Genomic DNA, 24,372 nt, shown 5'->3' with positions numbered 1-24,372 from the left:
CATAGTTATACATCCTCTCATTTGCACCTCTTTCACAGTTGTAATTATGAATGTAAAATAATCCATTTTGATTTTAAGAACCCCACAAACTTGAATAGGTAGCTATATCATGCTTTATTTTAGCAAGCTAGCAGATTATACTGTTGTTTCAGTTGGCTCTGAATTCATGCAGCTGACATTGAACATTATAAGCTTTTAACCCTATTACCAAGAGATAAAATTTCTCATAATATTAATCTTATACTGGTTGTATTTGGCTCTGCTCAGCTAGTTTTCTTTTAAAATCAAAGACTACCTAGTTTGTTAATAGCAGATTAAACTGGTGTGATTGGTCAGTTATTTAGTAGAGAGTAGTAAGTGATAAGAGAAAAGGTATAAGAACAAAGCAAGTTAACACACTGAGTCTTGTTCTAAGATCATTCCGGTAGATCTCTTTCCTGATTCTTCCCTCAGTGAACTTACCCCATTCTCACATATATTTCTATGTTCTTTCCATTTTGTTCTTATGGTCAATATAGTTATTGAAACAAACCACAGTTTTTTTTTCTAATGATTCTGTAAGTTACCCTGAACTGCAAACATGCATGTATTTTTCATTTATGAATACACTTGGCTGCTTTCAGATTCAGATAGCTGGAACTGATACTGGTAGACTTTTATGTGCAGTCCAAGCATACCCCCATGCCCCAGACAGCTCTGCACTGTCAGGCCTCTGTCAGCAGCCCTTTCTTTGTAGTACAAACTGGCATCAAAGGCCAATGCTTGAGCCTCTTCCCTTTCAGAGCTGCTAATCTCTGCTCTGCAAATTACTGAAATAAGGAAATTAAGGTCCTACTCAGTTCCCTCAGTTTGAGCCCCACATTATGTAAAGTAGCTATCAACTACATTATAGTCCTGAGCATCTGCTTCTATTAGCCACAGCTTTCTCTTGTGTTAGCTGTAGTCTGTGCCTTCTATGTAACAACTGTTTCTCTCTCTTTTTTCTTAAATTTGCAATTGGAGAAATCTCGGTCCTGTCATTTGGCCTGTGCAGATTACTATTGCAATAGCAGTTTAGACTGTCACACTTAAATTCAATTGCACTATATAGCACCTGTTAAATAAATGTCATTTTTCTGAACATAACTATCTTAGCTCAGCAGCCCTACTTGTTATTTATGTTACATCATTACATAGATGTACACATGAATTCACCTTCCACTTAGCATAAAATTTACCCTACCTTCCTTGGGCTGTATAAACTCTTGTGAATGAGTCTACTACTCAAGGCCCTGGAAAGCAGCACTGGCATTTACTCCACATTCAGCCTTTTTTGGAGAGGATTAGGAGGTGACAAACCAAACTGTGTTGACAGCTGGGGGTGGCAAGAGAGAACTGCAGGGATTAGGGATGAAAGAAGAGTAAGTGACAATGGTGGTAATAAAGTGAAATTGAGCACTTTTCTCCTGTCCCATCTCCCAAGATGAAGAAACCAAAGAAATGTTCTACTATTTTTTTCCCCTACATTTTTTTTTTTGTTGTTGTTTTTTCTTTTTTTTTCTGAAGCAAACATGCAAGGGGTTAGTAATCGAGGAATCTAATGGAATCGAGGAATACATAAGTGTGCATACATCTTCAGACTGGAGAAGAGAAGGCTGTGGGGTGACCTCATTGCAGCCTTTCAGATGTAAAGGGAGCCTATATACAGGAGGGGTGTCAACTCTTTGAAAGGGTGGACAATAGCAGGACAAGGGGAAATGGTTTTAAGTTGAAGGAAGGAAGATTTAGATTGGATATCAGGGGAAAGTTCTTTACTATGAGAGTGGTGAGGTACTGGAACAGGCTGTCCAGAGAAGTTGTGGATGCCCCATCCCTGGATGTGTTCAAGGCCAGATTGGATGGGGCCCTGGGCAGCCTGGTCTAGCATTAAGTGTGGAAGTTGGTGGACCTGTCTGCGGCGGAGGGGTTGGAGCTTGATGATTCTTTCAACCCACACCATTCTATCAGTCTGTGACTTATGATCTGCATGCAATGTCACTTGAGGTTAAAATAAGCACCAGCTTAATTTTGATAAAGGTTTAAATATTTGAAGGTTATATTAGCTCAACCATTTCAGTGTTTAGTTTTCCATGACCTACCTGAGAGTAAATTCCTCTGTTTTCTGAAAATACAGTTTATACCTGGATTGCATCTGCAGCATAAGCACATGTGAATTACAAAGTGCATGCAAACTTTCACTGACTCGATTGAGTTTTATCTGCAAAGTTTTTCTATTGCACATTGAAAACATTTATCCCCATCTATGTGGATCTACAAGCATCTTCATTGTGTTCAAATGCTTTTTTCTTATGGTTAAGCACTTCAGATTTCTATTTGTTTTAAAGAAACATGCTATATTTCATGCTTCATTTCTTCTCCAAATATCATTAGTATGGTCATTTTATGAGAAATAAAGCAATTTAGTTATGCCTAGTTTTCATCTTGAAGGAAGCAATTCTAGGAGAAGGAAAAAAAAAGAAAGATCAGGTCAGAAAGGCATCAAACAGTTCAGATTGATTAGAGGCATCTATTTGGTGTCCAATTAAAAAAAAGTAGGATCTTAAGTGCAAAATGTACTCACTTTTAGCCTAACACTTTGAAGGGACATCGGAAGATTTCCACATTTGAAGGATAAATGAGGTGCTGTTTTCTGAAACTGCAGACACTTGCAGTTTATCAGATGCTTCTCATAAGGCTTTCTTAGCATTTTCAGTGAAGATGGTCTTATTCATGCTGTTTTTACTTCAGGGCTCAGTGGGAAGCTGTTAACCAGCTAAGACTCATTATCATCTCCTTGCATTTATCTAGGAAGCAATTAAGACAACCAAGCGAGGGCAAAGAAGTATGAGAAGAACATAGCTCCCAAAAGGTTGGACACAGAATACAGATCACTTCCCACTAAGGCAATGTGATAAAAAAGACAGCTTAATCTCTTGCACAGTAACTCTAGCTTAATGCAGGGAATAACTTTAAGGGTACAAAAACTTAGAAAATTTCAGAAGTTTTTTTTATAATTGGGTCTGAAAACCCAAACAATGCCAAAAATGAAACCAAAACAAGTTGTTATTCAGCTTGATGAATGCATTTTGCTTGGAAAAATTCATAAGATTTTCTGCTTAAATAGCGAGTAAGGAAATCTAAAGCACAGTTACCTTCTTGAACAAAACAATTTTCAGAAGAAAAATAGGAATTTGTGATTTTGACATGACGTGCTGATGTTTCTGCCTTAAAATTCAGAATTCATTTTCTGAAACTTCTCTTGTAAAGAAATGTTAATCAGAGAGTAACACAAAATACAAAGATCATGTAAGTTCTGCTATGAACATCGACCGCTGTAGGTAGTTTAGGACAATTTTTTCCCATAATGTTATATTTCCTTTTGGGGAGTACAGCTAACACTTCTGTATAGCATACCATGCCTTATATAACAATGTAGGTTAACTTACTGAGCCCCAACATTTCATTTAAAGGAAGACCTTCAATGTTTGTTTTTCTGACTTGACACATCATCCGTTTTTCCTGAAAATGCTATTGGTGTTAATGGAAAATCAGCAGGCAGATCTAATGTAGTACAGTTTAAAAATATATATATATATCAAAAGCAGAAAAGTCACAGAAGTAATAAGAAAGCCAGATGTCAACGATAAAGAGCTGTGGAGTTATATTTGAGAAGAATCAATAAATATGTTCTTCTGAAACTCACACTGATCTCCAGACTTGCACGGAGTATTTTGTACAAATAAAGTGGCAAGAAAATGCCTTTCATTTTTGGGGAAAAATATTAATGAAATACATGAAGCAATAAGGGAAGTCCAGTGTGATTATTTTACATTTGGTTATTTTACTCAACTGTAAGTGGGGAGAATCTTTTCACTGATGGTACTGGGCATTGGGTCTGACATAGGTAACTGGCAATAGATTTCTGATACCATATTACTAAATCATATTTAAAGTTATGTTTTACACTTGGTCATGTGATGCCTTAAAAATGACAGATTGGGATTCACCCACAAGGTTTTTGTTCCTTTTTTTGGATCCCTTTTTTTTCTCGCATACCCATCTGCTCTTTTTATCTTCTCCTTGTTGCTCCATTTTCAAATAGCTAAACCTTAATTTTCTACTTTTTAAGTAAAAATAAAGCCAAGATGAATGATCTTGTCTTTGAGGATACTATGTGCTAACAGTTCTCAGCTTTGTCCTACTTGCTGCTTTAGAAAAAGTGCAGTTTTGAGTGATAAGAAAGAAAAAGAAGAAGAACTTGAAGAAGAACAATAACAGATTAGTCAGATGAGTCTTTGTTACAGAAAAGAAGTGGAGTTTAAGTGATTTGTGATTTGAATGTCACCGGTACTCACAAGCTAACTTGAAACACTTTCAAGGGACCAAATTTAAGATGAATGTTTGCTCAGCATTTTCTTAAGAAGTGAAGGCACTTTGGACTTAATCTTAGTAAACAACAGATCTGAAAATGGTACTTTCTGGTGTTTTAAATCTTGGGCCACTACAGAAACAAAAACCATAAAGGAAAAAAAAAAAAAAGCTGCTATAGCAACAAAGACAACTTGGTTTCTCATATATAAGAAAAGTGGCCATATCTAAAGAGAGCAATGAGTCTGAGATTCTTACATTTTGAGATGACAAAATCTACTAGGAGAATTTAAGGCTCCTCTTTATCTGAATGCCTGTTTCTCTCACTGTCTAGGTAATATTCATGACAGTGTCCCTCATAGTGTTTAATTGCTAGCTCTGTAAGAAAAATGTGTTAAATTGAGAGCATGGAAACTGCATCCAAACTTATCAGAATAAGGCCTACTGTAAAATAACATTATAAGTTAAGTGTTGGAGTAGCAATATTATAACTCCCTCACTGCCATCATCTTTTTTGAACATACAATGGATATTATATTATCTGCTTGCCACTGTGTTTCTGATTGGCCTGAAAAAAGGATGTCTTTCAGGGGCTATATATCACCAATAGACCTGTATGGCATTTATACGGTTCTGCAAAGTTTATAATATCTGTTGGCTGTCTCTATGTGCAACACTGGAAGCAGGCTGAAAATTGATGAAAAAATCCATGAGGAGAAGGAAGACCAACTCCTCAAAAGATTGAGATCTCTTAAGGTTATGAAATGATAACATTTCAATAAGGTACAGAGATACCCATGGCACAGCTGCAGCTTTTGTATACTAAGAAGCAAAGGAATGACTTTGAGATTTATTGTTAATCTAAACAATACGATGACAAGAGGAGATGGATAATGAAAACACTGCCAGAAGTAACACTAAATTAATGACACCTGGTCACAATGTCATTGTTGACAATGACGTAGAAGGAGACCTAAAGAGAAGGCTATGCATTCTATTATGTCTGTGGTTAGAGTTAGAAGTGGTGTTGTAGTTGTGGTTTAATCTGGCAAGTGGCTGAGCTCCACACAGTTGTTTGCTCACTTCCCATTCTCAGCATGATGGAGAAGGAAATCAGGAAAAACAAAGTAGAACTCGTGGGTTGAGATACAAACTATTTACTAAGATAGAGAAAAGGAAAAGGGCAACAATTATGACAAATGTACATATACATATATGAATGTATGTAACGAGATGCACAGACACCATCCCCCAGTCAGTGCCCAGCTTGCCTCCCAGCAGCAGAAAAGAGACAGAGACGAATTTCCACCCCCTTCAAAACTCCTTCTGCTTCGTGTCATATGGTAGGAAAAATCTCTTTGGCTAGTTTAAATCATCTAATTCTGTTTCCTCTCAGCTCCTTAGGCCCTTCACTGCGAATGGCCTTGGTTCTGTACGACACTTCTTAGCAGGCAACTCTAAATATCTGTGCATTATCAACATTGTTTTTCTCCTGGAATCAAAACAGTATCATACCAGACACTCTGAAGCAAACAATTCTGTCTCAGCTGAAACTAAGACAGGTGCTATGGGAGAGAATGAATTACTTCTGCAAAAGAAAGAGCTGAAGTAAAAATAAGAGAATGAGACACTTTCACCAAAAGTAGTTTCCAAAGGAAAACAGAAAAGGTCTATAAGGAAGGAAAACAGAGTTCTTAGTTACATTTCCAGATGATGCATGTGTGAAGAGGAAAGGTGTATTGAAAGCGAAGGTTGATGTAGAGAATTACAGCAAAGGAAAGAAGCCATGTTTTCAGGTGGAAAAAAATGAATTTCTGTAGCGTAAAGGAAGGCAGGACAAGATGAACTCTGCAAGGGACTGGAGTGTAGGACAATATATGAAGAAATAGGAAAAAAATTAAAATTTGAATAGAGGAATAGAGAGGAGGAGGAATTGGAATGGGATGTAAACTGTCAACTGAGCATGAAGAAAAAGAGAGATCTCAGAGGACCAAAGAAGGAAGTAGGAGCAAGAATGTGAAGAGATGTAAGGCTATAAACAATTCTTGAAACACGCTGCATGGCCAGGGGTGGTGCTTAGGATGGAGCTTGAGTGTAGATAAAAATGTAGCGACTTAGTGTACTTACTAAGATTTTTATTTATTTATTTATTTTGAGAAAATGAGAGGAGACAATCTTACTGAGGTAGCAATTCATTGGAACTGTTATGCAGTTTGGTAAGCAGTGAGAAAGAGCTTCAAATTCTCTATTTTCAATTTTTAGCAGTAAAATACTATAATAGAAAAGTAGAAAATACTCTAAGAACAATAATTTATATTTCCTTCATGCAACATGTGTGGTTTACCCTGGCAAGCTTCATGACTCTGTATCCTCAGAGAGGACAGACTGAGTGAATAGATTGCTGTAGTTGTAGAAGTGTCTGCCATCTAACTTTCGCTAACTTTTTTGCCCCGAAAGTACATTGTGTTAATACGATGACTTCTCTGTGAATCTCTAAACAAATCAGAGTACTGAGTATGTCTGTACTTGAAAAACTTTATAAAGGAGGGCATCTACCCAAGATAGTCATCATTAAAATACATGAGACTTTTTCTAAAAGCTGAATTAAAAAAAAAAAAAAATCCATTTTGCACTGTAACGACTTCATTTTGAAGCAGCTATCTACACCGTATTTGATAAACTTTAAATTTTGAAATTGAACACAATTTCACATATATTGGATTTGAAAATCCCAATTAAAAAGGATGCTGTTTATACAAGTTTCTCCTTGCAGGAAAGACAACATGAAATTTCCCTTCCCATAAAAAAAGATTTAAGTTAATAGATATAGTTTTTTGATATAGTTTCCTTCAATTTGGCTCCGCTTGGATCAACCTGATTCCAATATCAGGCAACAGTAAACATAACATTTTTCATCTCTTAGCATGCACATAGTGAGAAATCCCAATTATACTTTCATTTTTGCAGGAATTATTTCTGCCACAGCTCCTACTTTCTAACACGAAAGAGAAAAAATGTAAAATGAGGATTCAAGGTGATAATGTAACTACAGTAAAACATGACTAAGGAGTTAGAGTTGCATGTATAAATAGCAGTGACAAAAATGCAGTCATAGTTAAGGAACTGGTTCCAGTGATTTACAGTCTTGAGAAAGAATTTGCATTAGTGTTGTTGATGTGCCTTTGTAACTATATTTCATGTTATATTTAAATGTACTACTCAAATTACATCTTGACTGGATTAACAGAGTATAATATATAATTGTACTTTAGGTACTCTAAGATGTGATTGAAAGATTCCACTGACATCACTATTCTCTGATTTTCAAATAGAGAAAACCACTAATAAGGGTATATAATTTTAAATAGAAGCTTTAGAAAACCAACCACCTGCACATGCTAAAGCCAGCATTATGTTTTCAAGTGAAGCAAATCATTTCAGTTATTTGTGCCAGAGATAGATTTACTTGTATCTGTGCATTTTCAGTAAAGCTGAACCAAGAGTCAGTAAACATTTGACCCGTTCTTTAACTCCCTGAGTCAGATTTTCATGGAACATTCAATTCCTACCACATAGAAAAAGTCTGAAACGATTGACTAGCTATGTACACAGGGTCCAGCATTCATTAAACATTTTTGTCTGTCATCAAGGATAAGTGTATTAATCCATCAGCTTGACTTACTTTTTGACCGGGGTGGACTGAACTATGACTGCCTTGGTACAGGAAGAAGAAAAAGATGAAGAACAGTACAGACATAGAACAAAACTAAAGCTATTCCATAGGTCAGGTCATCTACATACACAGATAGTCTGTACTGCATGTTTCTCATTCAATCAGCACCAGAACCACCACTTTCACCCTTCCACCGCTTGGATCCAAATTCTAACTAGTGTTTCTGCTGCAACAGAACAATGTTTCACATAGATAGCACATTGCAATGAATTTCACTTACTTGAAACATCCTAATTACCAAGTTTGTAATGGGTCCAGAAAAGCTTCTACAAGGCTTTCCCTCTTCTTAAAAGGTAATAATAACACCATCAGAATTTGCGTTCTATTCCAGAAATTCTCATTTTCTATGTTACAGTTTATAGCAGGAAAGAGACAGAAAAGAGCAAACACTTGGGGTAAAAAAGACCACAACGTCTGAAGTACAGTGAGAATTACCCCTAAAAATCAAAAGGAGAATAATGAACAAAAGTACAGTATCCAAAGGTTCCTGTCCTCATCCCTACCCGTGGCTCCTTCAGCCACTTATTCTTAGTAAATAGCAAACTAAATAAGTGAGATACTCTCTGTCCGGTAGCCAGAGTATGATGGAATTGTATGGTGATCATGTGTGTGATTATGCATCTCCTGCAGATGTAGAAGGCTAGTATAGTTTTTAGTGAATTTCAAAAATAATCAGAGGAAGAAGGAAGAATCGAGCCATAGGAGTGGTGTTAGCAGCATTTGTAATACATTTTGCCATGGAAACGACTGCAGTGTGGAATTCCAGTCTGCTGTGAGCACTGGTTGCTAAGGGCAGCGAGGCAGAAGCAGACAGCTGCTAGAGGGCTATCAGAGCAGTCCTTAGCAGCAGTGATAGCAGTCTGATTAGCTCCCACATCCTCTTTTCTCAGGATCATTAATTCGCAGTTTTCTGTTAACATGTTGTTCTTTCATTGTAAGTGATGACTGTAATTTTCTTATCTAAAATCTGGGATTAGTTTAAAACATGTAAAAAAAGATCACCAATACTGTACTCGCTCCTTTTAAATAACATGCCTCACTTCAGTGGCTTATGTCACTTTGTTTACCTACTGAAATATATCCTGGAAAATTATGTATATATATTTATCATGTTGCAGCTGCCAAAATGCAAGAAATGTTTCCCTCTAAAACTGTCACTAATGCAATGACAGTAAATACCTTGGGAAATGTTCCATACAAACACAAGGAACAACTTCTTTACTGTTGGAGTGACAAAGCACTGGAATAGGCTGCACAGAGAGGCTGTAGGAGTTTCCTTCTCCAGAGATATTTAAGATCCATCTGGACGCCTTCCTGGGCAACTTACTACAGGGAACCTGCTTTATCAGGAGGGTAGGACTCTATAGCCCTAATAGTTCCCTTCCAATGCCTACAATTCTGTGATTCTGTGAAAAGAACTGAAGCAAAACTCAGGCCCTCACAAACCTTCTCACCTTGTAATTAACCACTGGACGTGTTTCCTTAACTTTCTTTAATGTTACCAATAATTTAAGCTGTACTTCTGCTAATGCCAATAACTCCAGTTGTCTTGAACAACATAACACTCACACTGTGTTTAACCTCAATCAAAGCTCAAAATTAGGCTGTTAATTGATGAGCTTTTCTTTTAGGTTGGTGGCTATTTCTAGGGCATCCCTATGAGCCCAAACTCTACCAAATATGCACTTGTGATTTCTTTTAATTTAAAAAGAGGAAGACAGATGCATTCCTTCCCTTTATTACAAAACATTTAAAGATCTTATCTCAAAAGAAGTAGAGACAAGTAGGGCAGGAAAGCTAGTATATGATAGGATTTACTCTTAACTTCATCAACCATTTCATTGCACAGAATTTTAAAATCCTCTAAGCTACAGAATACTTATCTTCTACCACTCTTTGAACAGGTAGCAGTTTAATTCCCTATTCATTTTCATGCTGTCTCTTTAGAAGTAGTATGGTGGTTCCCAAACCAAGTACTGTCTTCTCAAAAGGAAACAGAAATTGTGCTGGGGTAAAGTGAATGTGGATTAATTACTGGATAAATAAGATCGGTGAGAGAAGTTCAATTAGTTGAATGTAGCAAGGACTTCTGTGAAAGCGGAGCTAAAGCTGCATTTATGTTAGGGTAGGCAGTGCAGCTTTGGAATTGCTTAAATTTTTCTGTATGATTAGTGTACTCCACAATGCTGTTCTTTTCCCTTGTAGTTTGACCATTGTTGCAAGAGTTGTGCTCAGAATGAACTGAGGGACAGAGACATGAAAGAGGTCTGGGCAAATTGTGAGGAAGAGAGGAAAAGCCACTGTTGTTTTAGTGGCATAAATAGGAAGGGGAGCTGTTTTCAGTACAACATTGGATGATGGCAATACAATTTTTCTCTCAGGTCTCAGTATTTTACTGTGACAAAAAATGGAGTTCAGAGAGTGGTTTGTTTAGGGTGGGAGTATTTGATTAAAGGTGAACGCTCAGGCATGAGTGCTTAACAAATACACGAGTAAGATAGGAAAAAAATCATTACAATGCCAAGTTTATAGAGTTAAGTGGAGATAGAAGATTTGACCTGAAAATCAATAAAATCTTCCTTACAAATATGCAGATATGAAAGTAATGTTGTAGTGAAAATTTAAAAACATAGAGGCTTCCAATTTTTCCAGTGCAGAGTGTTCAAGTATTATGAAAATGATCTGGATGTAAAGGAGATAAATTATATATGTATCTAACTCCAGTTTCTTTAATGTTAAGTCATTCAAATCTGAGTGAGCCTTTGACTGAACAGTAAATGTTCCACTGGTCACATAGAAAGAACAGATTAGGGAAAGTTATTTTGAAAAAATGATAATTTATTGTCTTCCTTATTCAATTCTAATCCTTCTTTTTATATTTCAGGGTGCAAGTTGAATTCTATATGAATGAAAACACATTTAAAGAGAGACTAAAACTCTTCTTCATCAAAAACCAAAGATCAAGTAAGCAGTTGGGTTAATTTCTATTAAGCAATATAGTAATACTTTGTTTATAATCTAATTCCATTGATGGCAACAGCAAAGTTATTAACTTTCTTCTCAGCAGTTTTTTTTTTTTTTTTTTTGCCCCACAGGAGTCAGTTTTACATTATTTCTATAGCACTCAAAAAGTATTTAAAATTAAAAAAGATTTTCTTGTTTTATGGTAATGAGCATGATCATCATGGTAATGTCAGCTTTATCAAAGATTGTTGCTTGACCTCACTTCTAAGAAAGCAAAACACCTCAAAGATGTTTGAGTATAAAAACAAAAAAACAGGTGCTTTTGCAGTACTGTTTAATTTTACTGAATACTCCTAGCTAAGCATCAAACTTTGTACAAAAACTAAAAAAGAGTAATTTGGTAAGGAAACTGGTAGAGAATTTATAACAAATTCTCAGACTTCACGAATATAGTAACTTTATATTCCAATTTAGCAGTGTATTTTCATTTCATTTAGCAGTGTAAATTCATAAGCCATCACAGAAGACAATTATGTGGAGGAACTAAGACATTTGTGTTTACATACATCAAGGATCCAAGAGGGTTCATATAGTGTATAGTGGAGTAAGAGACAAGACAGAAAAGCATACTGAACTAGAAAAGAGTATTACCCCTGGCTAGAAAAACAATCTGGGAAGCTGTAAGCAGTAAATAGCTTTTTTTAATTCCCTGAACTAGTCCACAAAACAGATTTTTATGAGACAAAACTCGTTATAAAATTCTTCTCACAGATATGATAGGAATGTTATGGATACATACTTGCTTGAGATAAAGGTAGGAATTTTTTTTCCCTACCTAGATCTTAACAAAAAATGTGAAGAACAAAAACCTTTTTACAAATACATATTTTGATGGAAGAACTGAAGACATACATTTAAAAACAGATATATTTATTACAAGCAGCACAAAAATAAAACCTGAAGATAGTTAACTGCTATGAATTCACAGCCATTACTTTGCCAAACACTTATCTTCTGGCTAACTATATTAAGAGAATTGTCCTAAGTCACTATACTAGGACATCTCTGCTCCATTAGGAAAATGAGGCTAATGAAAAGGAATGTTATAGAATTTTATTTGAAATAAGGAGTGAGAAGCAACTATTGATTGATCCTACTGGGGATTATGTTAGGTATCAGGGAACTGATGAAAAAAAATTTGGCCCTTTAGATCTTACGTTTCACTGAGAACACTGAAAACCTTCCTTCACATATGGTGTATCTATTTCCTGTCATTACTGATTCTACTGTATTATTTTCTCAATTTTTCAGACAGTATTATATCAAATTACAGATGTTCTGCAAAGTTTTCATGACTCCAAGACTTCACAAGTAGGTTTAGAACATCAGAGAGTGAGAAGTAATATCCCATGCTCCAGTGCTATTAGTCCAGAATTTATATGATTTTTTTTTTTTATAGAATACCAATCTAATTAGACCAGAAACAGGCATGAAATATCAACTGCCTCATTCATTATTCCAGTTCCGAACACATTTTTATGAACTAGTAAAAAAAGGCCATCCACTTCTGATTTCAGCTTAGCTACCACTCAACCTTCTGTAAACAAGTTTATAATAAAATTAAAATGGTACACAAAAGACATTTTAAAAAGGTGTCAGCCAGCTACAAATAAATAAGTAAAATACATTTTTATGACTCGCTTGTACTTGCCAAGATCACACACAGCTTAAAATAAGTCTCAAAGGAAAAAATAAGTGAATTTTCAATTCAATGGAGACAGTATAAAACAGATAACTGTCATCAGGATATGAATTATTAACAGCATATTTTGATTTAACTCCTAAAGCCAATTGCTACTGAGATGACTTTGCTAAAAGCCAGCAGTGTTGGAGATTTATTAGGAAATAAAAATGGAAGGCGATAGTAAAATCGTCAGCTGTTGTGCCTATAACCCCTGCTTTAATGTAGATCAGATTTCCAGATTGGAGAATTATCTCTGAAAATGCTTGTAGTATCAAGAAGTTATAAGAAAAAGTAATAATAAAAAAAGAATTTCATTATACCTGATCAGGTATTCTATTACTTTATACTTAAAACTGCTGACAAAAAAGATAGAAGAAGCCTGTTCAAATGTTAATGTTTCCTTCTCATTTTATATAGTTACGTTTACTTCAGAAAACAGATTTGGAACTGTTATTGCCAATTTCTTCTTTTGAAGAAGACAACACATGTAACATCATGCTTACAGGGACAAGGTAGAATTATAATCTCATTAAACTATTCATAACAGTGTATGATTGATATAGCTGAATACGAGTTTCAGGCATCAATATCAAAGCTGAGATATTTTGTATAAATGACTCTGCTACTTGAACAATCTGTGAATGGAAAAAAGGAAAAAGAAATTAAATTTCAGTTTATGTAAAGTATAGGACCAAAATAGTCAACCAGCAAACAGAAGTATGAAATACTTTCTTTGTAAGAAAGTAATAAATGAAAAACTATTTTAAATTCCAGCCTTCTGGTGACTGCCTCCTCCTTCTCTGATGTGAAATCTTAGATCTCCATAGCAGTGGAACAAATGTGTTTCTTCCAGCTCATAGATGACATCCCTAACTATGAGGCTACAGAATATTTTGACCAGCAAATATTTACTTACATGAATTATTACAGCTCTAGCAGGAGTGACCAAATGCACTCCCTCTGTCAGGGCATATCCAGAAGCTGAAGCAGAAGATACACCTGAAATCTGTTCTACATTACTTTTGTAATGCCTGAACCACCCTCATATGATAGACATATCCTACTGTCTGCCCTGTCTATGTAATCTAGACAACCATATATGCTCTATGTCATGCCTAGAAGCCTTCCACAAATGCATATAAGGAGTGAAAACCCTTCCTCATTCTATGGGAAACAGCTCAGTTGAGATATCCAGAACCTGAAGCACTTTCACGTATAGTATGGAAGAGTTCTGGAAGCATTTTAATACTGAATATGTAAGCAGTTTTCAATCTTTCAAGACCAAGACTCGAGAGTTAAGATTTAAGGCAGCAGCCAGAAGCATGAGTGCCATGTTTTTGAAACCATAAAAGCACTGTTTTCTTTTGGAATTTAGGACAACAATAAATTCAAATGATTATTAGAAGCTGGCCTATTATCAATACAAAAAAGAAGCATTTAACATCAAGATGAACATTTACTGAGTTAAGGAACAGAAAACAAGTGATGAACTTTTGATAACACAAAATACATAGATTTTTTTTTTTTGTTGTCTTCTTTTGTTTTCAGGTTATCTGCTCTTTTTTTAATGGCTTGATTGTTACAGCAACCATTCAGAAGTCTTCCATAAAATCATTAGCTTAGACAAAAAATTTGTATCTTCTTCATCAGCAGTTCAAAAATGTACAAGATTATAGCATAGTTGGAAAAAAAAACACTTTTTGGTCAAATAATACCATAGCAACACACAGTAACAGCTGTGGGACTTCTCATGGCCAAGACCTAAGCACAGGATTTTAACCCTTAGCTTACAGACGATGAAATCCTGTAGAAGTTCACCCAGTTCTTGTGTGATAACTGCAGCTTCATAGGACATGTTTGCACACAAATTTGAGTATGCCTGATGAGACTGTCATTCCCAAATCATAGAAATAGTTATATTAAGTTTAGCAGGTTTGATACCACATTTGCAATTCAGTGCAAAGGAAATCAGATCTATGTGAGACCCAGTCAGTAATGTTCTGCTTTGGACAGAAGGCCTCTCAGCTCTACAGAATTGGACTCCTGGTTCACATGACTGAAAAAAAAATAGTGTGTAAGGTTGCCTTCCCTCATTAATTTTAAGACTAATAACAAGACTGAGGATTGAAACGCTAATCCTCCAATGACTCCAAAACTTCATTAAAATACAATTAAGTTTTGTTGTAGTATTCAATGGCTCCTATTAGCACCGAATTAAAATTCCTGTGTGATAGAACCAACTGTCCACCTGTGTTCCTTTGGAGGAATCCTGTCCCTGTGCAGTAAACCGATGGTTTGCAAGACATATTGTAATATTCTGTGATAGTATTAAGTATTTGAGATCTATTATATAGAACATTTTGGTATTTGTATGGTCCACAGAAGAAGCTGTTGAATCAGTTAAAGTTGTGCATTCAGCATGACTTTCATATATCCTGATTCTTGGATTCCTAATTATGCAACTTCAACATTAAATATCTACAGTTTAATATTTTATGTTAGGATGGTATTAATGTATTCTGTGTGAGAAACTACCACATGAAGACTGTCAGATATTAATATTTAAATAATTGCCATTGGATATCCTCTGCCTGTGGTTGAAAGTATGTCTTCCTCATGCTATTGTATCTTGCATCTCAAATACTGCATGTCATTCTGGTTCCTCTTTTCAGACGAAATTTGTAAAACTACAAAAGATCCAAGCCTCAGGAACAACAGATGGTATAGAATAGCTTTCAAGCAAAACAACTGTCTAGATTTCCTCTTTAAAAGGGATCAAATCTTAACCCAGAGATTTTTGGAAGTTGGAAAAGTGTATTTTCTGTGCATCTGACAGGCATATTCATATGTTCTTCTGCCAAAGGGCAATGTCAGGTACAAGCTGGATAGACCTTTGCTCTGTCGTATCATGGCTATTTTAGTTCCTTTTAGTTTTACCTTAAAAGTGAATTAAAGTATAAACAATCTAAATTTCTTTCTGTTCCTTTTAAAATAGGTCTGAGAATACGGTTATTCAATTTTTCACTTAAGCTATTAAGCTGTTTCTTATACATAATTCGTGTGCTTCTGGATGACCCTACACAAGGACATGGATGGTAATATTTGTTTTGTTACTTGTTCTCTCAAAGCATTGTTAAAAATATATCAAATAAATTAATTTTATGAAGAAACGAATAAGGAACAACATTTTGGTGGGAACTATGAATGGCTTCCCAGAGAATAAATCTACCACACAAGGATTCTATATTTTGTCGTTATAAAATGTAGGACAGGAGCTATGCAGAATTAGCTTCCACATCAGCTGGGATGGTTCAGAGCTGTTAAGGATCACTCTTCTTCCTCTTGTACTCTTATAAATGAAATAGCTCTAGATAGCAGCTTTATTTTTTTTCTTTTTTCTTTCTTTTTTGTTGCCTCAGCTGACAGAACAGCTACTGATCAGTATTAGTTTATTAGAAGTTTAACTCTCCTGCCAGAGAAAATTTATGTTGCTATGCAGTAGTTCTGCTATGCAGTAGACTCCTAAATGCATGGTCCTTTCAATATAATTTGGAAATAAGAAGAGTATTGTATATAGTTCTGAGTTAACCATGCCACAGATATCGCAGTATTAGCTGTCTTAAGATTCTAGATCCTGGACACCCTCAGACAAATACGTGAAACTGAGCTTTCACATAGATGATGCTGATGGTAACTTACTAGCCCTCTGAACACTTAAAAGAGGAGGAGACCGAAAGTACATTATGTACTCATGATGCTCCATCATTCCAATGCACAATTTTTTGAATACCCACAGCTGGCAGTAGATTCCAAATAGGCCACTGGATACTCAGCTTTTTTCGATGTGTTGTACAATCAACCACCAATTTTTGAAAAAAATATTTACAATTTATGCAATCTTTTGCTCCAATTGCATTTATATCTTGGAAATACTGAATATTATCAATTCTGAGTGATAATGAACACCATTTTCAATTAACTTACTTGCTTTCACTTGATTTGCTTCTGTCAGCCTTAAATACCAAATGAAACAAAGCATGGCTACAAATACTCAAAAGCTCAAGGTGTCAGAGCTAGCACTCTTCACACAATGTTAGGCAAAAGACTAAGTATGAATTCTAATTTGCACATTTGAAGATTGATTGAAATTGATTAAAACTATGTAGGATAATGCTCTAGAAAAACTAATGCATAGGATTTCAAGAATCAACTCCAAGGAGAAGTGAGTTAAAGAAAATAGACTTTCCTCAACAGTACATGAGAGTGGGATGTGTGAATAGGAAGTACAGAAAATTCATTTGAGAATCTTTTGTCAAAACTTTTTGTAAGAAATCAGAACATCTGAAAAAAGAACAGAAAAAAAATTCCCTTGAAAAGCAAGAACTGCAAAAAACGTTATTTTTTCACTCCGCATGCATCTCTAAATGTCTCTTCAAGGAGAGGGAGTGTGTAGAGTGGAAATAAGTAGCAGTCTTCAAAACCAGAGCACTGATAAAAAAAAAAATTATCACTGAAATTTAGACACAGCACCACAGCAAGTCAGGAACTTGAAATTTTCTTAACGCACAGCCTTTTTCAGCTTTCCAGACAACCTTGTTCTTTTCTCTTGCTTGAGGTTAGATTCTTCTCAAATTAGCCTTTATATTGCAAAGCTCAAGCCCTTAAAATATGTGTCCTTTTACTTCTCTTATTATATTAAGAAGACCTACCACGATACATGTTAATTCTGCTGAAACTCAATGTTCCATCCAAAAAATATCAGTACTTTTGCATCAACTTTTTACAAGCATTTTATAGTGAGTTAGGATAAAGAAAGAAGTATTTAAAACTAATTATTGTTTCCTCTGTGAATCTGAAAAGCAGAAAACACTAATGCTCCCTAATAATAGTTATATTCTGTATACCCTGAAATATATCTTAATTCAGTTCTGGCCATCTTTTCAATCACAAAACAAATGCTAAGCTGCTGATGTGGATGGCATCTTCCTATCATTAACAGTAAAGTGCCTTTAAATGACTTAATGATAGTGTGACAGGACCCTACTGTATAAAGAGTATGAATTTTACATGAAGAATGCTGTCTTTATATGAAAAAAGAGAAGTACAGGACATCTGAGTAGTTCAATGAGAAAAACTGCTGCTTATCTGTAACTGGTGGGCACAGCTGCCTGTCACATACGTATGCATATATGTACACCCCCTAAGTTGTTTCACTGAAAATGAGTTTGCCAAAACTGAGTTTTAATGTTTTCAATAGGTCACAGAAATCAAATAGGAACCATGCTGATGAAAAATTGCAAAGATTGCAGTGGCTTCCTGTGACACTAAGTCTTAACAGCCAATATGTAATCTGGATAAGGTTCTGCTGATTTTTCTTGTGACTAACTGAACAATGAAGTCAATTGTCCTCTCCCAATATGTTATTTCAGAATGTGTTATCAATGTGATATTGTAAGATGTAGCAACTGATAAAAATTGATCTGATTTTTAGAGAGAAATCTCACAGTATTATTCAAGTTGCTGTTTTTAACAGTTTGACTAGGAAAAAAACATAGAACTTTCATAAAATCACTATGCAGGATTCTAAAGCTGATGTTATTTGCCACTCCACAGTGAGTAGCAGTAACATTTCAGGATTTGAAAAGACATGTAATATGAAATGAGGGAGATGTTTGAACATTAAGGCATTGAGAAGGGAATAGTAGTTTATAATACCCTGTATACCCTTATAATACCCCTGCAGCAGTACAGAACAGCTGTATTAATTTGCATACAGTATTCCACAAATACAACTTAAAAAAATAAATCTCAAATCCAAGCACTGAAAGAGATGTACAGTTTGATAAAAAGTTGTAGCTAGAGAAGGGATATTGCAAAAATTGAAACAATGATATTCTTTCTGGTTTTGAATAAATAATGCACTTGGTATTGAAGTTTGAAGCACGATTGCATAACAAAGTATAATTGGACTTCATGAATCCAATTTAAAGTAATACAATTTTCTTGTGGAAAAGAAACCCATAGTTCAGATGTTTTTTGTGGCTAATGAGTTTCGGACATGAAGAAACTGTTTATATCATCTTCTTCTAAGAGCTTCTAAGAACTTTGGGAGCTCCAGTGAGTGTATTTGACAGAATGGTATAACTGAGTATGTGGAATGGATTAGAACAGCAGTGCTTCTGCTACTGGCAAGAGTATTTCAATAGTTTTGTATTCATATGCAGAGATCTTTTTGTATTTTGCAGACTGCTTAATTCTGCAGTCCTTTCCTGATATGTTTGTTCCTTGTTCCTTCTAAGCATTTAATAATTCACTGGATAGAGTTTGTTTTTTCTGTATAGTACTCCATTGTATTGAGCTGTGGGACATTAATAGACTAGACAGTTCTGTTACTGTATAAAGTTTGTCTGGCTGAGAAGTTTCATATAATTGTTTTCTATGTGGTCATGAAGAACCAGAGCTTAAAGTCTGTTTGTCTTCCCAAACAAACGAGCCCTGTACCCAAATGGTACCTCATTTTGTCAATAGTTTTGCACATACACATCTCGAGGGCTTTATACCAAACCACTGCCATAAAGCAATCTTACAAGTGCTGCATTGTGAAAAAAATACTGTGAAAAAAATGCCACAGCCTAATGAGAGAAACTATTCCATGCACTTTCATAGTGGCTGTATAAAGCACTATCATGTGGCTGATCTTAAAATGACAGTTCGGAGAGGAATGCTTTTCACCATAGATTTCCACTACAGACTTATTTCCTGTCTTTTAGCACAAGTTACTACCTTTCTTTTATTCCTTCAGGCAAACCAGATGTACCCAGCAAAGGTTAAGATGTAAAATGTCCTTATTAATGCATAGCATTTAGCATTTGTCTTATTCATAGCCTGTAAGAATGCAGCTATTAGATCCCTTTCTTTTTTGGCTGACCTTGTTTGCCAGTTTGCCTACTGCTGTGTTGTACAGATGTCCTCACATGAATCTCCTGGATCTCAATATCAGAAGCAAGTATTCTTTGAAGTCCAAGTTAATTAACAGAGGACCAAAATCGTTTCTGGGAAGAACTGTGGGCACAGAATTGTGTAGGAAGTCCCACTTCACTCATAGAAAAGGCGCCAGGGACAAAGAAGGAAATTTACGCAAAAATTTCCACATCTTTACATGACTATTTGAAGGGAGGATTTGTACCAGTAATTCAAAGCAAAGTAACACCACATGCACAGAACAGCTCTATTTTTTTTTACATCAAGGTCACTAGTTTCTTACACTAATTACTTTTACATGGAACCCCAACCCAGCTTACATCCTCACAAGAGAAGACAAAGTGTAGCTTGATGCAGTGTTTGCTGTTGAGAGTATGACAAGCATTTGCAGTCTTTCTATCCCAAGTTATCTTTGTGATATAGCTTCTAGTATCTCTAGCTCTTTAATATATACTTATTTATATAAGTATATATAAGTTATTGGTTCCGCTTTTGAAATTATACTTTGAGTTATTTTTTTTTTCAAATCAGACCATGTTTGAAAATAAATCTTAAGAAATGTAACCCGAAGTGCTTTACAGTCTTTTTCTATGGATACAGAACACATCCAGAACTACATTCAAAAAACTATTTTACTTTTAAAAATGTTTATATTCATCATCTAGTGTTTCAAAGTATTGCATGAATTTTATAACATTTTATAGTTAATAGTGTAACTAATATCCTTTTCCCCTGTATGTTTTTACGGTTGTGTTCCCATGTGCATTTGCTAATGAAAATGGACTTTGCACTGATGTGATGACAACTACCAGTAAGGAATTAAACCGGGATTGTTACAATCAAAATTACACACCTGGAACAATTGATTGGTGAGTTCCTCATTTAAAAAAGCAAACAAAAAATCCACATAATTGTGTGAGGGAGGCTGGGACAGGAAGACAAATCAACTTTGTCTGGAATGGTGATATTTTAATATATCATGGTGACACTTCTATAACTCCCCATCAGTTACTTTCAACTTGATTAATATTCAAAACAGCCTTTAAAATTCTAATTATTCCTCTTGATTATGTAACAGACTTGCTGGATTGCATGCTGTTGTAAGCTCTGAATTCCCATAATGTCTATATATCTTGCTGAAAACAAAAAAATAGACACCCTTATTATTTAGAAAAAAATTATGACTAGCAGTAAATAATGGCAATTTACTGTGCCACTGAGAGTACCAGATTCTAGCAGCACTCTGTCAAGTGTCACTGGGTTTAGTAAATATTAAAACAACATGGTATTTTTCCAAGATATGTTGTTCTTATTATGTAGATGCCATTTATATCATTATACAGGAAAAAAAAAAATCAAAAGAACTGTCAAGTTTCTCTTTCCTCCTACAAATAATGGTTCCTCTGCATCTCTAGAATCAAAATCTCAAACTGCTTTAGTCTTCCATGGGGGATGACCTAGCAGCCACTGAAGCCAATAAAACATTTTGGTGTCACCAGGTATTGGATTACTCCCACGTGAATTTAGTGATTGACTATAGTAAAAATTGCTAATACTCAGTAGATAGCTACTGATTTTAAATCTTTACTACTTATTTTTTTAAATATAAGACTGCTGTAATTTCCACTGATATGTACAATTTTTTTTTTTATTTTTTTTTCTTTTGATTTCTTTAAATTCCATATTTGTTCTTGTGTTGCAATGAACAGGTCTCCTATTATTTGGGTGAATCGAAGTTTGCCTTTATGGGGATTACAGGTAATAAGTAAATGGCCAATTTAACTACCTGCAATATTGATTTATAGCATTTTGGTGATGTTAAATGATATATGGAAAAATTAAAGAAATCTACTTGATTAACAAACACAACAAAACCATAAAGGAAAGATAAGCTGATCTCAGCTACCTAGTTTAAATTGTATGCCTTTATCATATATTTATACAGTATGAAAATTTGTAGCAAAATATTGTAGAATTTGGACAATCTTTTCTTGTAGAAATATCAAGCTCTGTTGAGTAGTCTAGTAAATATTTTCAATAGCAAAGAGTTTAACTTTCATAATTTCTTATGACTAGTATTTTTTTTAACATGTACTTCCTGGGCTTTCATGTAAAATCCGTTAAAAAGCTAAGGTTACTTCATAGTACAGAAGGCCGGATGTTTAGAAGTGTGTATTATAAAAAATGCATTCCATTAGCCCTTAGAAATGCTCACCTTAGTGTGGGCATTTATTTCATGGACAGCACTACAGTCGAGTGATATTAAAACCTAATGCAGAAACTCAGGTGCAATTGGCCTTTCTTTGTAAGGAATGCAGAGTGCTCATAGGATTACTGCATTGGTAACTGAGGAAGGGGAAGAAAGATTCCAGCGTTGCTCCACATCTTTATCCATATTAAGTTATGATTAGAGACTCATTCTAATATTTGGATTTAATAAACATAGGAATTTATACATGTGGCTGTGTGTAAATGCGTTCGCAGTAGGATATATACGATACTTGAAAAAAAATATTTCTTTTTATTCGAGGTACAATGAAATTTTATATAAAGCTTTGCTACTTATTTGGAAAACTGGCATTATATTTTGGAGGCATACTTAAACAATTTTCTGTTTTGTAGCATTAGTTTTAATTTTAGGTAATGATATTATATTTGCAAATAGTGCACTCTTCTGAGTTAGTGAGCATTAGATTCTTAGTAGTGAGCATTAATTCAAAATTAGAATTCCAGGGGCTTATTTTATTTCAGATCCAGTTGATATTGTACATATTCTTGATAGACTATTCCTATAATATCCATTAAAATCCAAATATTTGTTGTGCAAAGTACTAAAGTAATTTTTGTGGTTATTTAATACATGTAATAATTTTAAGTAAAATTTTTACAATTTTGATATTTGACTGTTTAAATATTTTATATTATATAATATACTATATATAATTGAAGTGAAGGTTGACATGTAAAATCAGTTGAATTCAAAAATTAAAATCAATAATGATTAAATTATACACAGTAAGAAAAATGTTTTTCTACATATTTTTTACATCTTTACAGAGAAGTAAAGAATTGTCTAGCTTCTGTTATTTGTTTCTGCCGCTTCCTATCTCCATCTTGTGAAAGGATCTTGATAGTTTTCATGAACAGACAACTGAAACTTGAGCAACACCTCTGTTTTAGGTAGGAATACCTAAAAGCCATGGAAGGCCACACAGCAGGCTCTCTAGAACGTTGTGTCTGGAAAAGAGCAATGGGACTCAAGTCACGGGCTACACTTTAGTCAGAAAAACAATACTATTTAAGTTTCATGCTAAATGCTGTTAGCTGAGCTGAATTCAGAAGATGCAGGGAAAATCACAGCATTTCCTTTTCAATATGATCTTTTTTATCATATTCTTCAGAAAATGGTATTAATGTACGTGTTTTTTTCTTCTCTTCACTTAAGGTTTCAGTGGCTTTAATAAGTCTCTTTGAAACACTATTGCTGAGTTATCTTAGCTACAAGGTAAGTTCTTTCAGTTGCCTGGCTCCTATCTCCACTGTATCCAAAGCTGTAGCATATGCTGCTTTTTTCACTCAGTACAGCATCTCTAACCTGCCTCTTCTGGGATGCAGCTCCTAACAAAACAGATGCTAAAAAAGTGTCAGTTAAATATTTCTTACGATTCCTTGCTATTAGTAGGCATTTTAACAGTGGATTATTTTCATTTTATTATTCCAACAATAAAATTTGGCTTACAGTCTCACAATTTCGGTTCTCTTTACGGGGCTGGTGGTTATCACACAAAATATTACAGATTATTCAAGTATGTTTAACTCCCACCAGTTATGATTACACAGAAAACAAAAATCCCTGCCTGTAGGTACAGTGGCATCCAGATATAAAAGGGAAAAATTAGAAATAGAGAAAGAATGTTATTTACAATATAGATTGGATTTAATTTTCAGTTACTATATCAGATGGTCATCTTAACAGGAAACATTAATTTATCAATGAAACTGAAAATATGATGATTCTGTAGTGGCATATCATTGCAATATTATATAGGCTGCATTGTTATTCCATTACCTATGATGGACTACTGATATACAGTTAGTATACTTGTAAGACACTCAATTTTAATTACCTTCTTTCTTAAATTTATAGTCTTCATCTAAACATCTAATTACTACAGTTACTGCTCAGATGTGGAAAAGAAACAGTATTTTTCCTGTTCTATAGCTAGTGGTAAACAGATCAAAAAATCTGCATCACTTCCATTCAATTACGTAGGAAGACCTCTAATTTTGTGTAAGATCAAGAAAAAGCAGGCCCTGAAATGTGTTGAATTGTTTGTGGCAAAAATACAGAATTTTGATCTTGTATATTCTGACATGAAATTTTATAAGAAGTCCAAGCAGAGCAGCTCATTATTCATACTAAATGTCAATACGAACCATAGGGCAGTTAGCTGTGCATGAGGATAATCACAACAGTTGATTCAATATAAAATTTTCTGAGTAGGGCATGTGCTTTGCACATATATCTCTACAATTCTTATACTGCAATGGAATTTTGTCTGTA

General features: G+C 34.8%; 1 protein-coding gene across 3 annotated transcripts in view; it reads left to right on the top strand.

Annotated features, from left to right (window-relative positions):
• KCNT2 (potassium sodium-activated channel subfamily T member 2) overlaps positions 1-24,372 on the top strand; it is a 117,656-nt gene that overhangs the window by 13,192 nt on the left and 80,092 nt on the right. For all 3 annotated transcript variants that reach the window (XM_090146133.1, XM_031595796.2, XM_090146134.1), the window contains exons 2-6: positions 11,004-11,083; positions 15,823-15,922; positions 20,621-20,677; positions 21,518-21,566; positions 23,254-23,313. In XM_090146133.1, coding sequence (XP_090002259.1) covers positions 11,004-11,083; positions 15,823-15,922; positions 20,621-20,677; positions 21,518-21,566; positions 23,254-23,313 — 346 coding nt within the window. The remainder of the gene's footprint in view (positions 1-11,003; positions 11,084-15,822; positions 15,923-20,620; positions 20,678-21,517; positions 21,567-23,253; positions 23,314-24,372) is intronic.

Source organism: Phasianus colchicus, chromosome 9 (assembly GCF_987193195.1).
Source record: "Phasianus colchicus chromosome 9, bPhaCol1.hap1.1, whole genome shotgun sequence".
Lineage (NCBI taxonomy): Eukaryota > Metazoa > Chordata > Aves > Galliformes > Phasianidae > Phasianus > Phasianus colchicus.
The sequence above is the reverse complement of the archived record's forward strand: the minus strand, read 5'-3'. Positions and strand labels throughout refer to the sequence as shown.